Below are 17,675 nucleotides of genomic sequence, written 5' to 3'. Positions count from 1 at the left end.
GGATCAGGGATCTGATGATGTGGGCCCGCTGCGTCTCCCCAAGTTTTACCCGAACTGCTCTCTCTGCCGCCGCCGCCACCAAGTGTCCGCCGCGTCCCTGGCGGGAAGCCGGTTTGCAGGCCTGCGTCGGAAGCTGCCGGTCAGAGGATAAAGCGGCGGTGACCGAGTCGGCCTCGAGTGACCGCCCGACACTCGGCCACTTTCAAGCAAACAGCAGCCACATCAGCACCGCGGCCCGGAACCAAAATGCAGCTTTACTTCCGGGAGTGTTACCATGGCAACGCGGTGACTAGGCCCAGTTTAATTTAGCGATACGGCGCGGAAACAGGCCCTTCGGCCCACCGGGCCCACGCCGACCAGCGATCCCCGCACATTAACAATGTCCTACACCCACTAGGGACAATTTTTACATTCACCAAGCCAATTAACCTACATACCTGTACGTCTTTGGAGTGTGGGAGGAAACAGAAGATCTCGGGGGGAAACCCACGCAGGTCACGGGGAGAACGTACAAACTCCGCACAGACAGCACCTGTAGTCGGGATCAAAGATCTCCGGCAGCAAGCCTACCTTTGTGCCGCCGGTGATAGATAAGGATCCATTCACATGAAAGCAACAAGGAGAGTAACAAAACAAAAATAATACGGAGTTGTATGGAAACAGAAGGAGAGAAAGTTGTAGGAAGATGGTCCAAAATAGAGCGAGGAAAGGTGAGAGATAAAGAAATGACCAGTGCTGTGGACTCACCACCTGTCCCGGGTTTGTTCTATTCCCATTTCCAGGAGGATTGACACACAAGTGGTGACACATGGGTAGAAAATTGTCAGGCCATGGTGCAGTTGCTTTCAGTACTAAGAGGTTGTCCTGGCATCAATTTCACTTCCAGAACATTGAATTTCCACAGCATTTCCATGTTAAACATTGTTTGCCATGTGCCTGTCTATTCCACCAGTCTGTTAATCGCCTGCAGTAATCTCTTATCCGATTCACATTTCATAATACTGCTAAGTTTGGTATAGAGTCATAGTCATACAGTGTGGAAACAGGCCCTTTAGCCCAACATGCCCACACTGACCAACATGTCAGATCTCCACTAGTGTACCTGTGTTTGTCCCATATCCCTCTAACCCTATCTTATCCATGTACAGGTCTAAATGTTTCTTAAATGTTGCAATAGTACCTGCCTCAACTACCTCAGCAGCTCGTTCCATACACCCACCACCCTTTGTGGGAAAAAAAACATTGGTTCCAAGGGAAAATAACAACATTGATCTGGATAAATTATTCACTATAAATAACTTGTGAATTTCACTGTTAATTTCAGATTTTGGGATCTCAGTTGTTGCTTTGTAACAGATCAGTTGAGTTCAACAAATGGCTAACTCCCATTTATGAGAGATTGCACCATGACAATTGGCGACTGTGTTTCCATTCATTGCACATTGTTCAATCCCTGATTATCTGTAATATCCATCTACTGTAGTCTAGTTTATGTGATCAATGTTTATCATATCCAAAAAGTTAATCTAATAGTACTAATTACTTAGCTGCTTCTACCAATGAGGTTTTAATCCGAGATGTCAATGGAAATTAGTATGGGTGTCAGGGGTTATGGGGAATGCGGTTGAGGGGGAGAGTTAGATCAGCCATGATTGAATAGCGGCGTAGACTCGATGGGCTGAATGGCCTAATTCTGCTCCTATCATTTATGAACATGAATCCCTCGACTAATGATGTAGAGCTAAAATTGAACTATATTAATTTTACCAATTTGTCACTGAGGTTTTGGCAGGTGGTTATTGCACTCACCAAAAATTCTTCCTTGTGCTATAATTTTAGAATAAAAAATGGTTTAACATGTACTGAACCTATTGGCAGTATAAAAAGTCATGGTGCTACTTTGTGGGAGGATGAAAAGAAGTGAACAATGAGAAGGTGAAATAAAACTTATGGAAGTGAATATAAAGTGACAGAAGTATGATGAATTACCCAGATAAACAGCATGGTTTGCGAACTTGTTCAAGAAGGAACTGCAGATGCTGGAAAATCGAAGGTACACAAAAAAAATGGAGAAACTCAGCGGGTGCAGCAGCATCTATGGAGCTAAGGAGATAGGTAACGTTTCGGGCCGAAACCCTTCTTCAGACTGATAGGGGGTAGCGGGGAGTAGGAAGGAAAAAGGGAGGAGGAGGAGCCCGAGGGCTGGGGAATGGGAGGAGACAGCTCGAGGGCTAAGGAAGGGGAGGAAACATCAAGGGCTAACAAAATTGGGAGAATTCAATGTTCATGCCCACTGGATGCAGGCTCCCCAAGCGGAATATGAGGTGCTGTTCCTCCAATTTCCGGTGTTGCTCACTCTGGCAATGGAGGAGACCCAGGACAGAGAGGTCAGATTGGGAATGGGAGGGGGAGTTGAAGTGCTGAGCCACCGGGAGGTAAGGTAGGTTCTTGCGGACCGAGCGGAGGTGTTCGGCGAAATGATCGCCCAACCTCCGCTTAGTCTCGCCGATGTAGATCAGCTGACATCTAGTTTGCTAACTTTACAACTTTGCCCTGTTTTCCAGGGATTCTGTTGAAGTTCTGTTGAACCTATTTCCCCAGTGGAAATGTCAAATACTTAAGGGCACAGCTGTAAATTCGGAGGGAAAAAGTAAAAGGAGATATGTGAGACAATTATTTTACACAGAACGTGTAAATGCCTGGAGCATGCTCTTGAGTGGTGGTGGTAGCAGATATGATGGAGGAAATTCTTTGCTTGCATACCTTGCGAAGGTAAGCAAATAGTCACCAATAAAGAGTGCTTACAAAGTTACAGATTTCCCCCTCCCCCTGCCATGCCAGTTCCCCCTTTGTCTGTTGTTCATCACGGCGGTGCCCCCGCGCTGGGTCCTCCTTTGTTCCTTCCCTCGGCAGCGGCATCCTCACTTCACATGTCTGTTCTCGTCCGTCCGTCGGCACCGCACCAACCTCTACACTAACGCTGTCAGGTCCTCTCCGGGCGCTTCCGTGGCACCGACCCAGGCCTCAGCCGCATGACTCCGTCGACCCAGGCAACGATGGCCGCAGGCTTCCTTAGCTGGAATGTCTAAAACTGGTTTCATTGTCTCAAAATTAGCGATTCATGACATAAAAAGAAATGCCTTCATCTGAAGAAAAGCAAATGCTTAAAATTCACTATCCGTGGGGTATGGAGGCAGGAGGGAGACAAAGGTTCAATCACTAAGTAGAGACAAGATAGAGAATGGAGAGAGAAGAGAATAAAATGAGAATAAATTTTTGGATGTTAAAGAAATCAAGGGATAATTGGAAAAAGATCAGCTGGGAATCTCTCAGGATTTAGGACTTAATCTCTCAGTAGTTGAGGCTGGGACTATCCCAACGTTTAAGAAACAGTTCTACAGGTACATGGATAGAACAAGTTTAGAGGGATATGGACCAAGCGCAGGCAGGTGAGACTAGTGTAGGTGGGACAGGTTGGCCGGTGTGGGCAAGTTGGGCCAAACAGCCTGTTTCCACATTGTATCACTCTATGACATTCATCAATCCTCAATCCATGCCACGGTTTTACCCTCAATTCCATGAACTCAAATATATGGACTTCGTCGAAGGTCTTCTGAAAAATAAATTAAATCACGGCACTGCTTTCCTGTATCCATTCAACGAGTTACAATCTCAGAAAACAAATAGCAGACATAACAGGTCAAATTTTCCTTTCATAAATCCCTATTTACTTTGTGTAATCCTATTATTATTTTCCAAGTGTCCAATTATAACTTCCCTAATAATAGATGCTAGCATTTTCCCAGCTCGTCATATCCGGTAAACTAAGCAAGATATCCCTGTTTTTTAATCTTATATTAGAAGTATGGAAACTATTCTGAAATCAATGGGCTTTTGGAAGATGTCAACCAATAGCAGGAAGAAGGAGGATAAAATTGTGTGAAGAGACGGAAGCCTGAGAAGCAAATAGTGGAAGGGGTGAGGAACATATAAAAATGAGGAATGATGAATAGAGAGAAGAGGGAAGAGCAAAACAGCCACATGCATTATGGGAGAGTCTAGGACCAGAGCCCATAACCTTAGAATAAAATGACATAACTAGAAAGGACGAGAAGGAATTTATTTAGTCAGAGAGTGGTGAATCGGTGGAATTCATTGCCACAGACAGTTGTGAAGGCCAAATCAATTGATATGTTTAAGGTGGAGATTAACAGATTTTTAATTATTAAGGATGTCAGGGATTATGGGGCAAAGGCAGGAGAATGGGGTTGAGAGAGAAAGATGGATCAGTCATGATTGAATGGCAGAGTAGACTTGATGGGCCAAATGGCCTAACTCTGTTTTTAGAAATTATGAATGTATGAAAATGCATTAGCAAGATGCACTGTTATAAAAAGTAAATTGTAACGAAAAAGCATAAATAGCTGTTCCGTTGCTTATCCAACTTGAATTACCTTTAATGTTTCGTGATTGAATGGCAATGTTTCTAGAACAAAGCATCTGGCATCCTAACAGTTGACCTACCCAATAAATCTTGTTAATGTTCAGAGCAGGTTGGTCGCCCACCCAAAACAGATCTGCTTACCTCAATCATTGGATTACAATAGCTGCAATTGCAGCTCTTCCATTTCCAAGTGTACCAAAAAAAAGGAGGTCACATACCCATTGAACCCAGGGGTCATGAAACTCACTGTGGAATAAGGTCACTATGGAATAAATATTTTAGGTAGGATGTGATGGTGATCTAAACTTATCACACTTTTAAATTAAAATGAATGAAAGGGATAAAGAAGGAATGATGAAGAGAAGGAGAATGTGTAGAAGTCAGTATGAGCTGTTGGGTAAGTGATGCATATTAGTGATCATTGCAGTTTGCTCTGGAATAACTGTTCCTTGGTAACAATACAGGCTTTCAGTTAGGCAGTATCTTTCTTTAAATATCCTGAGATCTTAAACCCATATCAGGAGGAATTAAATAGGTGATTGGCCAGTGTTAGGCTTAGCCCTCAGTTAAATTAGCTCAGATGCTCAAAGAGACAAAGTTACCTTGCTGTGTCGGAAAGTGTGTGCTTGTGTGAGAATCTCAGTGTAATATCACCAGGACTAATGGGAAACTCGCAGAGCACCACTGTGGATGATCTACAGGCTGTGGAGCTCCACCACTGGTATAAGAAGTTTATGACTGAATGCCCATCAGGCCAACTGACTTTGCATGAGTTCAAGCAGTTCTTCGGCCTTAGGGGATTGAGCCTGGAAGCCAATGCCTACATTGAACAGATGTTTAAGACTTTCGATATGAATAAGGTATGGGAAGAAAAAAATCAAAATATTTTATTAGTTTTGTCTATGAAAGGGATATTAAGAAGTATATAATTTTGAAGAGCATAATAAAGTGGGTAAAAAAATAGATGATGAACGGGCGAGATCTATAGCAGAAGAACTTTGTAGGATGGGTATCAGAGAGGGATTGAATAAGGTAAATGATGAAGAGGGAGGGATGATAGATTAGAAGGTGATATGGCATTTAGAGATACCGAGAAATATGTAATGTAGGAGTTGTGAGGGGTGGTTCTATGGTGTCTCATATAGACTATGAATGATACTGCTGAGACTATTTGGTATGTTAAAATTAATCATATGGGAGACATCTTGAAATGGGTAAAGGGGTCCAGTGAAGGAGTCAGTGTACAATCATTCTGCATGTGATTCAGTAACTCGGTGCACAAGAAATGGTTATGCTAAATGTAAAATGTTTCACCGTTTGTCATCAGGTCTTTGCAATCATCATTGTATTTGCAGTATAATGTGGATAAATGTGAGGTTATCCACTTTGGTGGCAAAAACAGGAAAGTAGACTATTACCTGAATGGTGGCCGATTAGGAAAAGGGGAGATGCAACAAGACCTGGGTGTCATGGTACACCAGTCATTGAAAGTAGGCATGTAGGTGGAGCAGGCAATGAAGAAAGCGAATGGTATGTTAGCATTCATAGCAAAAGGATTTGAGTATAGGAGCAGGGAGGTTCTACTGCAGTTGTACAGGGTGTTGGTGAGACCACACCTGGAGTATTGCGTACAGTTTTGGTCTCCTAATCTGAGGAAGGACATTCTTGCCATAGAGGGAGTACAGAGAAGGTTCACCAGACCGATTCCTGGGATGTCAGGACTTCCATATGAAGAAAGACTGGATAGACTCGGCTTGTACTCGCTAGATTTTAGAAGATTGAGGGGGGATCTTATAGAAACTTACAAAATTCTTGAGGGGTTGGACAGGCTAGATGCAGGAAGATTGTTCCCGATGTTGGGGAAGTCCAGAACAAGGGGTCACAGTTTAAGGATAAAGGGGAAATCTTTTAGGACTGAGATGAAAAAAACATTTTTTACACAGAGTGGTGAATCTCTGGAATTCTCTGCCACAGAATGTAGTTGAGGCCAGTTCATTGGCTATATTTAAGAGGGAGTTAGATGTGGCTCTTGTGGCTAAAGGGATCAGGGGTATGGAGAGAAAGCAGGTACAGGATACTAAGTTGGATGATTAGCCATGATCATATTGAATGGCGGTGCAGGCTCGAAGGGCCGAATGGCCTACTCCTGCACCTATTTTCTATGTTTCTATGTTTCTATCATACATTTCCCTAACTTTGACATTCCGCACCAAAGTTATTTGAAAAATGTGATAACATAATAGTAGTAAAAGTAAAAAATCACATGATTTCTTCAATAGCCAAATTATTTTTGACATGCAAAAATAATTATGTAAGTCATTGTAAAATAAATGCTAGGACTTTTACATCCTGTAAGTATTGATATTGGTTTATTACTGTCATATGTACCAAGATACGGTGCAAACCTTTGTTTTATGTGCTATACAGGCAAATTGTACCATACATTGAGATCGCAATCATACCATCAGGTAGTGCAAAAAGAGCAAAGAAACATGGTGCAGAATAGTGTTGCAGCTACAGAGAAAGTGCAGATTAATAAAAGTATTTTTTTTTTTTTCATTTCATTTCATTTCAAGTACAAGTACTGGTGCAACAACAGTTTGGGAGATCAAGAATGCATTCTTATCTTCAGGGCTGGATTTACGTATTAGGTTCATAAGCTTAAGCTTAGGGCCTCGAGATCTAGGGGGGCCTCGGCCTCGCTCCGCCAAGGTGTATAAAACTTTTGACATAGTGGCGTTGTTACAAAACCTACCTGTGCCTGCAATTCCAGAGGCTTTGGTGGTGGTGGTTAAAATGCAGGTTATATTCGTTGTCGGAGAGGAATTTGCTTGGACTGCTACTCAAAACCTAATGCTGAAAATCCGTTCTACGCGACTAAAAACGCCTTCAACGCCTTCACCATCACGGATCGCAAGTGCAGGACAAAGCAAAAGGTATGTTGTTTATTTAACCATTTTTCCCAGTCCTTACCTGGGCGAGGATGCGTCCTTCCTCCGAGCCGCATCTTCATCCCTTCCTCGCAGCCTACCATTTGGATTGGCGCGGCCTTTCCTGCCGGGACCGGCCAGAGCTTTGAGCTGCAGCTTCAGCACTGAGGTACCATCGCGGAGCGGCCCGCTGAACCTCGCCGCCCCACTGGGGCCTACCCACCTCGCCGCTGCACTGGGGCCTACTCACCTCGCTGCCTCACTTGGGCCTACCCACCTCGCCGCCGCACTGGGGCCTACTCACCTCGCCGCCTCACTGGGCCCGCCAAACATCGCCGCTCACCGGGCCCATCGAACATCGCCGCCGCACCGGGCCCATCGACCATCGCCGCCGCACCGGGCCCATCGAACATCGCCTGCCGCACCGGGCCCATTGAACATTGCCGCCGCACCGGGCCCATCGAACATTGCCGCCTCACCGGGCCCCTCGAACATTGCTGCCGCACCGGGCCCATCGAACATGGCTGCCGCACCGGGCCCATCGAACATGGCCGCCGCACCGGGCCCATCGAACATTGCTGCCGCACCGGGCCCATCGAACATCGCCGCCGCACCGGGCCCCTCGAACATTGCCGCCTCACCGGGCCCACCGAACATTGCCGCCGCACCGGGCCCCTCGAACATTGCCGCCGCACCGGGCCCTCGAACATTGCTGCCGCACCGGGCCCATCGAACATTGCCGCCTCACCGGGCCCCTCGAACATTGCCGCCGCACCGGGCCCCTCGAACGTTGCCGCCTCACCGGGCCCCTCGAACATTGCTGCCGCACTGGACCCCATTGAACATGGCTGCCGCACCGGGCCCATTGAACATGGCCGCCGCACCGGGCCCATCGAACATTGCTGCCGCACCGGGCCCATCGAACATCGCCGCCTCACCGGGCCCCTCGAACATTGCCGCCTCACCGGGCCCCTCGAACATCGCCGCCGCACCGGGCCCCTCGAACATTGCCGCCGCACCGGGCCCCTCGACCATTGCTGCCGCACCGGGCCCATTGCCCCCTCGAACATTGCCGCCTCACCGGGCCCCTCGAACATTGCCGCCGCACCGGGCCCCTCGAACATTGCCGCCTCACCGGGCCCCTCGAACATTGCCGCCGCACCGGGCCCATCGAACATCGCCGCCTCACCGGGCCCATCGAACATCGCCGCCTCACCGGGCCCATTGAACATCGCTGCCGCACCAGGCCCATTGAACATTGTGTCGGGTTGGGAAAAGGGGAAATACAACGGGATCTGGGGGTCCTTGTACATCGGTCTATGAAAGTAAGCATGCAGGTACTGCAGGCAGTGAAGAAATCGAATGGCATGTTGGCCTTTATAACAAGAGGAATTGAATATAGGAGCAAAGAGGTCCTTCTGCAGTTGTACTGAGCCCTAGTGAGACCACACCTGGAGTATTGTGTGCAGTGTTAGTCCCCTAATTTGAGGAAGAACATTCTTGCTATTGAGGGAGTGCAGCGTAGGTTTACAAGGTTAATTCCCGGGATGGCGGGACCGTCATATGCTGAGAGAATGGAGCAGCTGGGCTTGTACACTCTGGAGTTTAGAAGGATGAGAGGGTATCTCATTGAAAAATATAAGATTGTTTATGGCTTGTACACGCTAGAGGCAGGAAACATGTTCCCGATGTTGGGGGAGTCCAGAACCAGGGGCCACAGTTTAAGAATAAGGAGTAAGCCATTTAGAACGGAGACGAGGAAACACTTTTTCTCACAGAGAGTGGTGAATCTGTGGAATTCTGCCTTAGGTGGAGGCAGGTTCTCTGGATGCTTTCAAGAGAGAGCTAGGTAGAGCTCTTAAAAATAGCAGTCAGGGGATATGGGGAGATGTCAGGAACGAGGTACTGATTGGGGATGATCAGCCATGATCACATTGAATGGCGGTGCTGGCTCGAAGGGCCAAATGGCCTACTCCTGCACCTATTGAATATTGTCTATTGAAAGGATGCTTTCTATGGTGTCTCTGCAGAAATTTGTAAGAGTCATTGGAGATAAGCTGAATTTTCTACGTTTTCTGAGGAAGTTGAGGTGCAGAGTGAGATGGATTTGCAAACCTCCAAACAAATTGAAATAAAATGCTGTTAGATTGACAGGCAGCCACATATCTGAAGATAATAATTATACTTGAGATAATAATGGAGACATTCAATCTGGATTGCACCTGAAAGCTGAGGTAATTAGCTCTTGATACAACAGTGTTTGTTGCTCTGCACAATTTCAGTCTCCTGTTTTTTATGGGCTCAGATTCAATCTGACCTATAAAGATCAGTTCCATCAGTGAGTCCTTGCAACACCAACCCTGACATTAATCACAAGCTATTTTTGTGGTATTCGGCAGTCCTGGAGTTATTTTGGCAGGTAAATACAGAACTGATCAGGCTGAAGAAGGGTCTCGACCCAAAACGTCACCAATTCCTTCTCACCAGAGATGCCCTAGCATTTTGTGTCTACCTTCCATTTAAACCAGCATCTGCAGTTTTTTCCAAGGGGTAATATATTTGATTTCATTGATTGCAGGATGGTTACATTGATTTCTTGGAGTACGTGGCTGCCCTTAGCTTGGTCCTCCGAGGCAAGATGGAACAGAAACTACGCTGGTACTTTAAGCTCTATGATGTGGATGGTAATGGATGCATTGATAGGCATGAATTGCTGAACATCATTAAGGTGAGAAACTGCTGTCATTTTTGGAAATGTGTGGGAAAGAACTGCAGATGCTGGTTTAAATTGAAGGTATAGTTAAGAGGGAGTTAAATTGGAAGCTATATTTAAGAGAGAGTTGGATGTGGCTAAAGGGATCAGGCGGTATGGAGAGAAGGCAGGGATGGGATACTGAGTTGGATGATGAGCCGTGATCATATTGAATGGCGGTGTAGGCTCGAAGGGCCGAATGGCCTACTCCTGCACCTATTTTCTATGTAGACACAAAATGCTGGAGTAACTCCGAGGGGCAGGCAGCATCTCTGGAGAGAATAAATGGATGACGTTTTGGGTCAAGACCCTTCTTTCGACTGTCATTTTTGGAAGCAATTTTTCAATTGAACTGACTCCTATACCAAAATTACTGGGGCAATTTCCTATCTTAATGACTTAGTCAGCAAGTGGATTTCAGAGATTATACATAACAGAAATAAATCAGTCAAGTGCTATGTTTATACGCCATGCATATCTCCTCTAATTACATCCACCTCATTCTTTCAGCATAATTTTTGTAAATTTGTTTGTCTCATTTACTTATCTAGTTTCCTTATAAAAGATACAAAACTATTATCCTGAATTTCTACCTATGGTAATGAGTTAGGGTCAAGAGTATTGAATTGTTGTACATACTGGGAACGGAACAATGATATTCTTACTTGCTGCAGCTTTTACAGGCTCAAGTAAGAATTTAATTGTTTTACTTTCTAACCACTGCTTAATTCTGAGATCTGAGGTCCGAAAATAAAAGATGAAGAAAAAAGTAATAAGTACAATTAGAAATATCTTTTATCAGTGAATTGACTCACTTAGTTTTGCATCAGAAGGTAACTAGGACAGCGCAGAAGATCATTGGTTGCCCTCTCCCCTCCCTGATGGATATCTACACCTCCCGCTGCCTTAGCAGGGCAAAGAATATCATCAAAGACAGCTCCCATCCTGCGTTTGGACTGTTCGACCTGCTGCCCTCTGGAAGGCGCTATAGGTGCATCAAATCCAGGACAAATAGACTCAGGAATAGTTGCTTTCCGAAAATTATAACTACTCTTAATTCAAATTCACACATGCACTGACTTCACAGCCCAACACCCGGACTTCCATCTGTATATATGTATATAGCGCCACAGAATTGTGCACCTATTCCCCCCCCCCCCCCCCCTTCTCCCTTCTGTTTTTGTTTTTCTGTTTCTTGTTTTTTGTACTAAATTATATGTATGCACTGAGTACGAGCAGCTTTTAATTTCATTGTACATGTATAGTGACAATAAATGGCATATCTATATCTATATCTATCATTTTACCTTAATCAGTAGCATTTCTACTCCTTGGTCATAAGGTCAAATCACATACCAGGGATGAGCCAATAATCTAGGCTGACATGCCAGTATAAAAAATTTTTCGAAAAAAATATTCATGAGAGAATGGGAGAGTAATATCATGCATAAATGTAAGTAGGATAGAGAATTAAAGTGGCCAGTAACTGAAAGCTCATTGGAAATCACTGCAAACTTGATACCTAGAAAATGGTCACCAAATCTGCATTTTTCAAATGTAGAGACCACATCATAAGCACCTAATCCAGTTCATTAGAATAAAATCAAAGCTTTAGCTGAAAGGGCTGTGTTGGTTTCTGAATGGTGGAAACGGAAGAGGTAAAAGCTCAGGTGTAGCATATGCTGTGGTTGCATGGAAAAATGTTTTGAGAAGAGCACTGTTTGGTGCCGATGAAAGAGTGAACAAGGAAATCTCAAAAGGAACAGCATCAGGAGAGCAGAAAGGGTTGGAAAAGTAAAAGTGTGTCAGGTAGTGGATTCTCGATTAATGTGAAACCATTGAAACTGCAAAGGATGATCCATTGAATGCTGGAAAGGAAAGACCAGGGAACAATATGTCTCCTCTGTACAGGAGGAGAATGGAGGAGAACAGACTGGTTCCTTCAACAATCATAAAAAGGAAGAAGGCGGGCATTTCAGGGGCCCCTGTGTGGAAACTCATCTGTGGAGTAGAAACGATGGAGACAGAGAAAATGGGAGAATGAAATGACGTGCCTTCAGATGAGAGTAATTAAAGATGAGTGCAGATCCTCCAAATCTCAGGAAGCTCGACACTATCCAGAACAAAGCAGCTTGCTTGATTGACACACTATGAAAGAGGCAATTTGGTATGGGAATAAATGCTGGCCTTTCCAATAATTTCCAGATTCAATGAAAAGAATCAGTGAAAGTTGGATATTGAAAGATCAAGTATATTCAGTTCCGAGGGAGGCAAGGCTATTCTTCAAGGGGTAAGTGGAGGGATAAAAATCTATGAGTGAGTGGATTGTATGCAAACCATAGACAAAACTGATTTATTTTGGATAAACACCCCATCTCATTTTGTGAATGAGGTACGGGTATCAATTAAATATTAGGCCACTGAAGAGGAATAAGCTATATAATGATTCATATGTAATTATTCCTTAAATTATGTATATAACTTTGATTAACTAGAATCAAATAAACGATGGAGCATAAAGAACTTATTTGTTCACCATGCATGAGCTTGTGCCAGTTCTTCATTTGTAATGATTCATACCTTTCCCCTACATGTCCTTTCACTGATTCCTTTCTTTATCAATTTTTTATTCACTTCTGTTTGAATAATGCTCTGGCCTCAGTTTCAATAATCATTTGTCTTAAAACTATTCAGTTTCAAATCACCCTCTGTGTAAAAGCATTTATTTAATTACAACTTCATTCTTCCAGTGGTAATCCTTGATCTGTGCCTCTTTTAACCACTATTCTGTCAGGAAGAAAGATCTATTATTGCCTCAAAGTCTTACTTGAAGCCGACAGTTAAACACTTTTTTGCAATGCTATCCCTCAGTGCCTTTTCCTCCTCGTAACAGAACAACATTTATGTGACACATTGACATATTTTATCCACAGGCTATGCGTGCCATTAATGGCACTCACCAGGATCAGTCAGCAGAGGACTTCACAAACCGAGTCTTTGACAAAATTGACATCAATGGAGATGGTGAGTAATGTGTTCCTTTCTGATTTCTTATGAGTTTCCAGCTACTTTACAAGTCCATATACACTGTTCATCCTCTTTCTTTATATATTGTTTATTCAAGAGCAAACCCTGGATAATGAGAGTTGGAGTAGTTATTTTAAAGGCAAGAAATGCTGCAATAAGCCGCAGCCTGAAGTCATCTAGTAACATGTTGTTTTATCTTTTCGTTTTTTATCATGGGGGCATCTTCTGGAAGACACTCCATTGGTGCTGTTGTGGAGCGAGTTTAATGATTTAGACCCAGTAACAATGAAAGAAAGGCATTAGCCAAGAAAGTGGAGAATATTCCATTATGTTCCTGACTTTTTTTTATTTTGGTGAGACCAGATGTCACATGGAAGGGGAACATTTATTGCTCGTTCAAAATTGCCTTTGAGATAGTGGTGATGAACATATTCCTGAAATGTTGCAATCCTTCTGCTGAAGTTATTATGCAGTTCTGTTTTTTATGGTGTTCTACGGTTTACATTCAACGATATTGAAGGAACGGTAATGTGTTTCCAAATCAAGTTGGAGGCCTCTTATAGGAGAACCTGCAAGTGAAAGTATTCCCTTGTGCCTGCTGTATTCATCTTTCTAGATAGTGGATGATGTCGGCTTGTGAGATACAAGAGCAGCACAGGTGAATAACTGCTGGGCATTTCATAGATGACACACATTGTGAACCAATAATTTAGGCGATAAATGTTTTGGGTTGTTTTTAGAGTAACAATTATGTGTGGTGCAATACCTAGATGGTGTTGAGTTTCGTGAGATTTTAGAACTACACTCATCTATCTAGGCATGTGTGAAATACTTTATGCTGTCAGCTTGTGCTTTGTGGATGGGTGAGAGGCACTGTGGCATTAGGAGATTAATCAGCGCACAAGATTGGCTCTAATGCTAGTTCTATGTGCCTGGTTCAATTGAGTTCTAGTTAGCGTTTACCCCCAAGATGTTAATAGTGGAGGACTGGACGATGCTAATCCCATTGAATGTTAAGGTTAAGTTGTTAGTCTGTGTCTTTCTTGAAATGATCGTTACCTGGCACTTTTGTAGCATGAGCATTACTTGCCCTTGCCTGAATGTTGTCCACGTCTTGCTGCATGAAGGCATACTCTGCTTTTTTTGTTAAGGAATTGCAAAGGGAATTAAAAATTGCATAATCATATCCTCACTTCTGACCTTAGCATAAAGGAGAGGTTATTGCTGAAATAATGGAATTTGATTGTCCTTATGACTCTGCCCAGAGGGACCATTGCACTGATGTCCTGGGACTGGGATGATTGATATCCATCAACTGCAATCATGTTCTTGTGGCGGCTCCTAAGGGTCGTGCCATTATACTGCCGAAGCCCTCGGCACAGGAGTGGTGCAGTCCGGAGGCGGCCCTCAGCCGGAGGGTTTAAAAGGCAGGGTTTGGGTGCCATTTTTCTCTGGTTTCGTCTTCCCTTCAACCGGGAGGAATAAAATAAAGGTGCTTCTCAAACACTGGACCTCGTGCCTCCTTTTAAGACCCACGCATTCTTATGTTTGTCGTATGGGTCTCCTTTGAACAAGGGCTTTCCTATTGGTACCCATTGGTATCTGTATCAAGCATTACTTGATACCACCTTCTGTCAAACACAGAATGGAGATCAAATAAAATCATTTTTGCGTCACCTACAAATTCAACCATTTTGTCTAAGTTTGACCTCAGGTGAAGAGGCCTGAAGCAGAACTGTTCTGGCAAAACCTAATCTAGGCACCATCACAAAACTGGTGATTTCTCCCAGGCTCTGAATCTCTCTCCAAATCTCACTTCCTTAAACTCTTGATTGTTCTCTAACTCTCACTCCCTCAGTGCTAGCTTGTATAACCCTTGCTTCCCAGTATTGTTAATCTACCTCTGACACATGTTTAAATGCTCAGATACTTGAATTCCACCCTCAAGTGTTAATCCGTTTTCAGCCTTCAGTGGCCATGTGTTGTTGCTATCTTCATTTCACTTCCCTCGACAAGGCTGATCCTCCTCTAAAGTATTCACAGAATTGATTTATCTTTGATTTAAAGCCCTTCGTGCTGACAACTTTGCTCTAACTATCACTATCCAATGTTATTAGATGGTCCATCCTGCCCATTAGCCATTGACAATTATTGCTGTTGGAGGGACCTTATAATGTTTGCTTTGTTGCCGGTCTTTAATTTTTCAAGGATGTTTAGGCATCCTTGTGTTGTGAAAAGCTAGTATAAATGCAACTTCTCTTTTTTCTCATTGTCCGAATGGACTTATTTGTTTCAATCTAGCTTTTCTGCACTAGCATTAACTACAGACATTAATTATTTTCTCTTTGCCTGCACTTTGCTTACAGGGGAACTTTCCCTTCCAGAGTTTGTAGAAGGAGCCAAGAAAGATAACGAGTTTTGTGAGGTGATGATGAAAAGTCTTGATCTCAGTCACATTGTGGCAATGATTCATAATCGAAGGCACAGTGTGTGAAGTGGAGGAGACAGACAGGACATCAGGCATCAGCAAATCAGCGCATCAGCTGAGAACCTAGTTTCTACTCAAATACTGTTACCTGGGAGCTAAAAGAATAAAAAAGACTCTCAAAATGTCACACAATTATACCTGAAGCTTTCTCTTACATATATACAGTAATTGGGCAGAATAAAAAGGTACTGACTCCAGCACTGATGAATCAATTAATCTTTAAACATGAAAATCATGCTGTTAAACTAACATGTCAAAGAAAGTTCTGTGTACAACATGCTTTCTCAAACAAAACTAAAGAACAAATCCCATAGGGTGACCTAGTCTGCAGCCATTCGCAGTGTGACTGCTAAAATTATTGCTACTATTCTTGACCTCCTGTAATAAGATGGAATGAGAGGTGATGTTAGGTTTGCTACTCAGTGACCTTCGTTGTCATTTATAATGCTCCGACTGTACAGTGAATGGTAGCAGCCACCCCCTGGATATATTCATCGTAATGGTTAATTTGACAACACAGCAACATCACTTCTAAAATCAGACGTTCCATTTTGAAGACCGTGAAAAATGTTTACAACAAGTAGCTCACTCAAATTCACACAGTACTGCGTATGGCTCATTTCTGTGAACTGAAGAAACTGATAAATAATAAAAACAAAAAATGTTGGAGTCGTTCAGCAGATCAGGCAGCATTGTGGAAAGAAAATAATATTTCAGGTTGAAAAATAATCATATTTTGTAGTTGGAATATTTTTATTTCATTCTGATGAAGCAGATGAATTTACTAACATTTAACATATGGATGTGGGAATTGATTCACTGTCATATACAGCTTTGTCTTCATCTGTGCATATTGTTTAGCCTTGAATGTGAAGTAGTCTTCACTCTGCTTCATTACTGCACCATGTGCTTCAGGCCATAGTTTAATGAAGTCAAGATTTTAAAACTTACAGATATTCTCTTTTCTTTGTGACTAAAATACTGGAAATCATAGAGTTTTACATGGCCACCACATTTCACAAAATGATCAAAGCCATGTTTCAACTCTCATAGAACTCTACGAATTAAATTAATTACTAGCATCACTTGATGACTGATGTATTCTGTTAATGTGGAAACGTCCAAGTTAATGTGCCTTTTTAGCATTTTAAGGAGAAGTATTTGTAAGATGTTATGTTGAGCAGTTCTGCATACTGATGTAAATAAAAAAATGTTTTCGAGGAAATCATTGTTACAATCAATGGGTAGAATCACAGAGGAAGTTGCCAGTGAGAGTTTCATTAAACATCTACTTCAATCAGATTATATGTGTTCTCTTTGAGATATTGTTGGGACTACTTTTAAATCATTTGTGGTTAATATTGCTATGCTCGCATTTATTACTTTTCTGTAAATGCCCACCTTCTCAAAGAGTCGCAAAGATGAAGACATGCCCATAGTGCAATTCGAGAGAGGGTGGCACAATTGGAGGAGCTCTGGAATTTTGGCAATCACAAAGAACCAACAAAAAGATGCGTGACTTGGAGAAAACATTTGAAATTTACAGGTGCCTATTGCTCTTTCCCTTTTAAGTTGCAGGAGCTGATTTAGGCCATTTGGCCCATCAGGTCTACTCCGTCATCCAATCATGGCTGATCTATCTTTCTCTCACAATTCCATTCTCCTACCTTCTCCGTGTAACCCCTGACGCTGGTACTAATCAAGAATCTATCAATCTCCACCTTAAAAATACCCATTTTATGATCTCCACAGCCTTTCAATTCCACAGATTCATCACCCTCTGACTAAAGAAATTGCTCCTCATCTCCTTTCCGAAGGTATGTCCTTTTATTCTGAGGCTATGGTCTCTGGTCCTAGACTGTCCCACTAGTCGAAATGTCCTCTCCACCTCCACTCTATCCAGACTTTTCACTATTTGATAAATTTAAAATGAGGTGTCCCCTCATCCTTCTAAACTCCTGTGAGACCAGGCCCAGTGCCGTCAAACACTCATCATATGTTAACCCAATCATCCCTGGGATAATTCTTGTAAAC

The 17,675-nt window shown here is 43.2% G+C and overlaps 2 protein-coding genes across 2 annotated transcripts in view; one reads left to right on the top strand and one right to left on the bottom strand.

The window, feature by feature from the left end:
- Positions 1-1,555, bottom strand: part of LOC129708055 (golgin subfamily B member 1-like) — a 65,062-nt gene extending 63,507 nt beyond the window's left edge. The window contains 1 exon segment of the mRNA XM_055653599.1: positions 50-1,555. The gene's annotated coding sequence lies outside the window, so the exon portion shown is untranslated.
- A 2,725-nt stretch (positions 1,556-4,280) lies between these two features.
- guca1a (guanylate cyclase activator 1A) lies at positions 4,281-16,915 on the top strand. The gene is made up of 4 exons (XM_055653268.1): positions 4,281-5,304; positions 9,953-10,102; positions 13,060-13,150; positions 15,520-16,915. Exons 1-4 carry the CDS (start codon positions 5,107-5,109, stop codon positions 15,645-15,647), a joined length of 567 nt encoding a protein of 188 aa, XP_055509243.1. The 5' UTR covers positions 4,281-5,106; the 3' UTR covers positions 15,648-16,915.
- The last annotated feature ends 760 nt before the right edge of the window (positions 16,916-17,675 follow it).

This window comes from Leucoraja erinacea, chromosome 22 (assembly GCF_028641065.1).
Source record: "Leucoraja erinacea ecotype New England chromosome 22, Leri_hhj_1, whole genome shotgun sequence".
Lineage (NCBI taxonomy): Eukaryota > Metazoa > Chordata > Chondrichthyes > Rajiformes > Rajidae > Leucoraja > Leucoraja erinaceus.
This window is presented reverse-complemented; position numbering and strand designations above follow the sequence as displayed.

Coding starts and splice junctions, on each gene's coding strand:
- guca1a (XM_055653268.1), top strand. CDS start 5,107: ATGGGAAACTCGCAGAGCACCACTGTGGATGATCTACAGGCTGTGGAG. Junction 5,305..9,952: donor AGACTTTCGATATGAATAAG/GTATGGGAAGAA, acceptor CATTGATTGCAG/GATGGTTACATTGATTTCTT. Junction 10,103..13,059: donor AATTGCTGAACATCATTAAG/GTGAGAAACTGC, acceptor TTTTATCCACAG/GCTATGCGTGCCATTAATGG.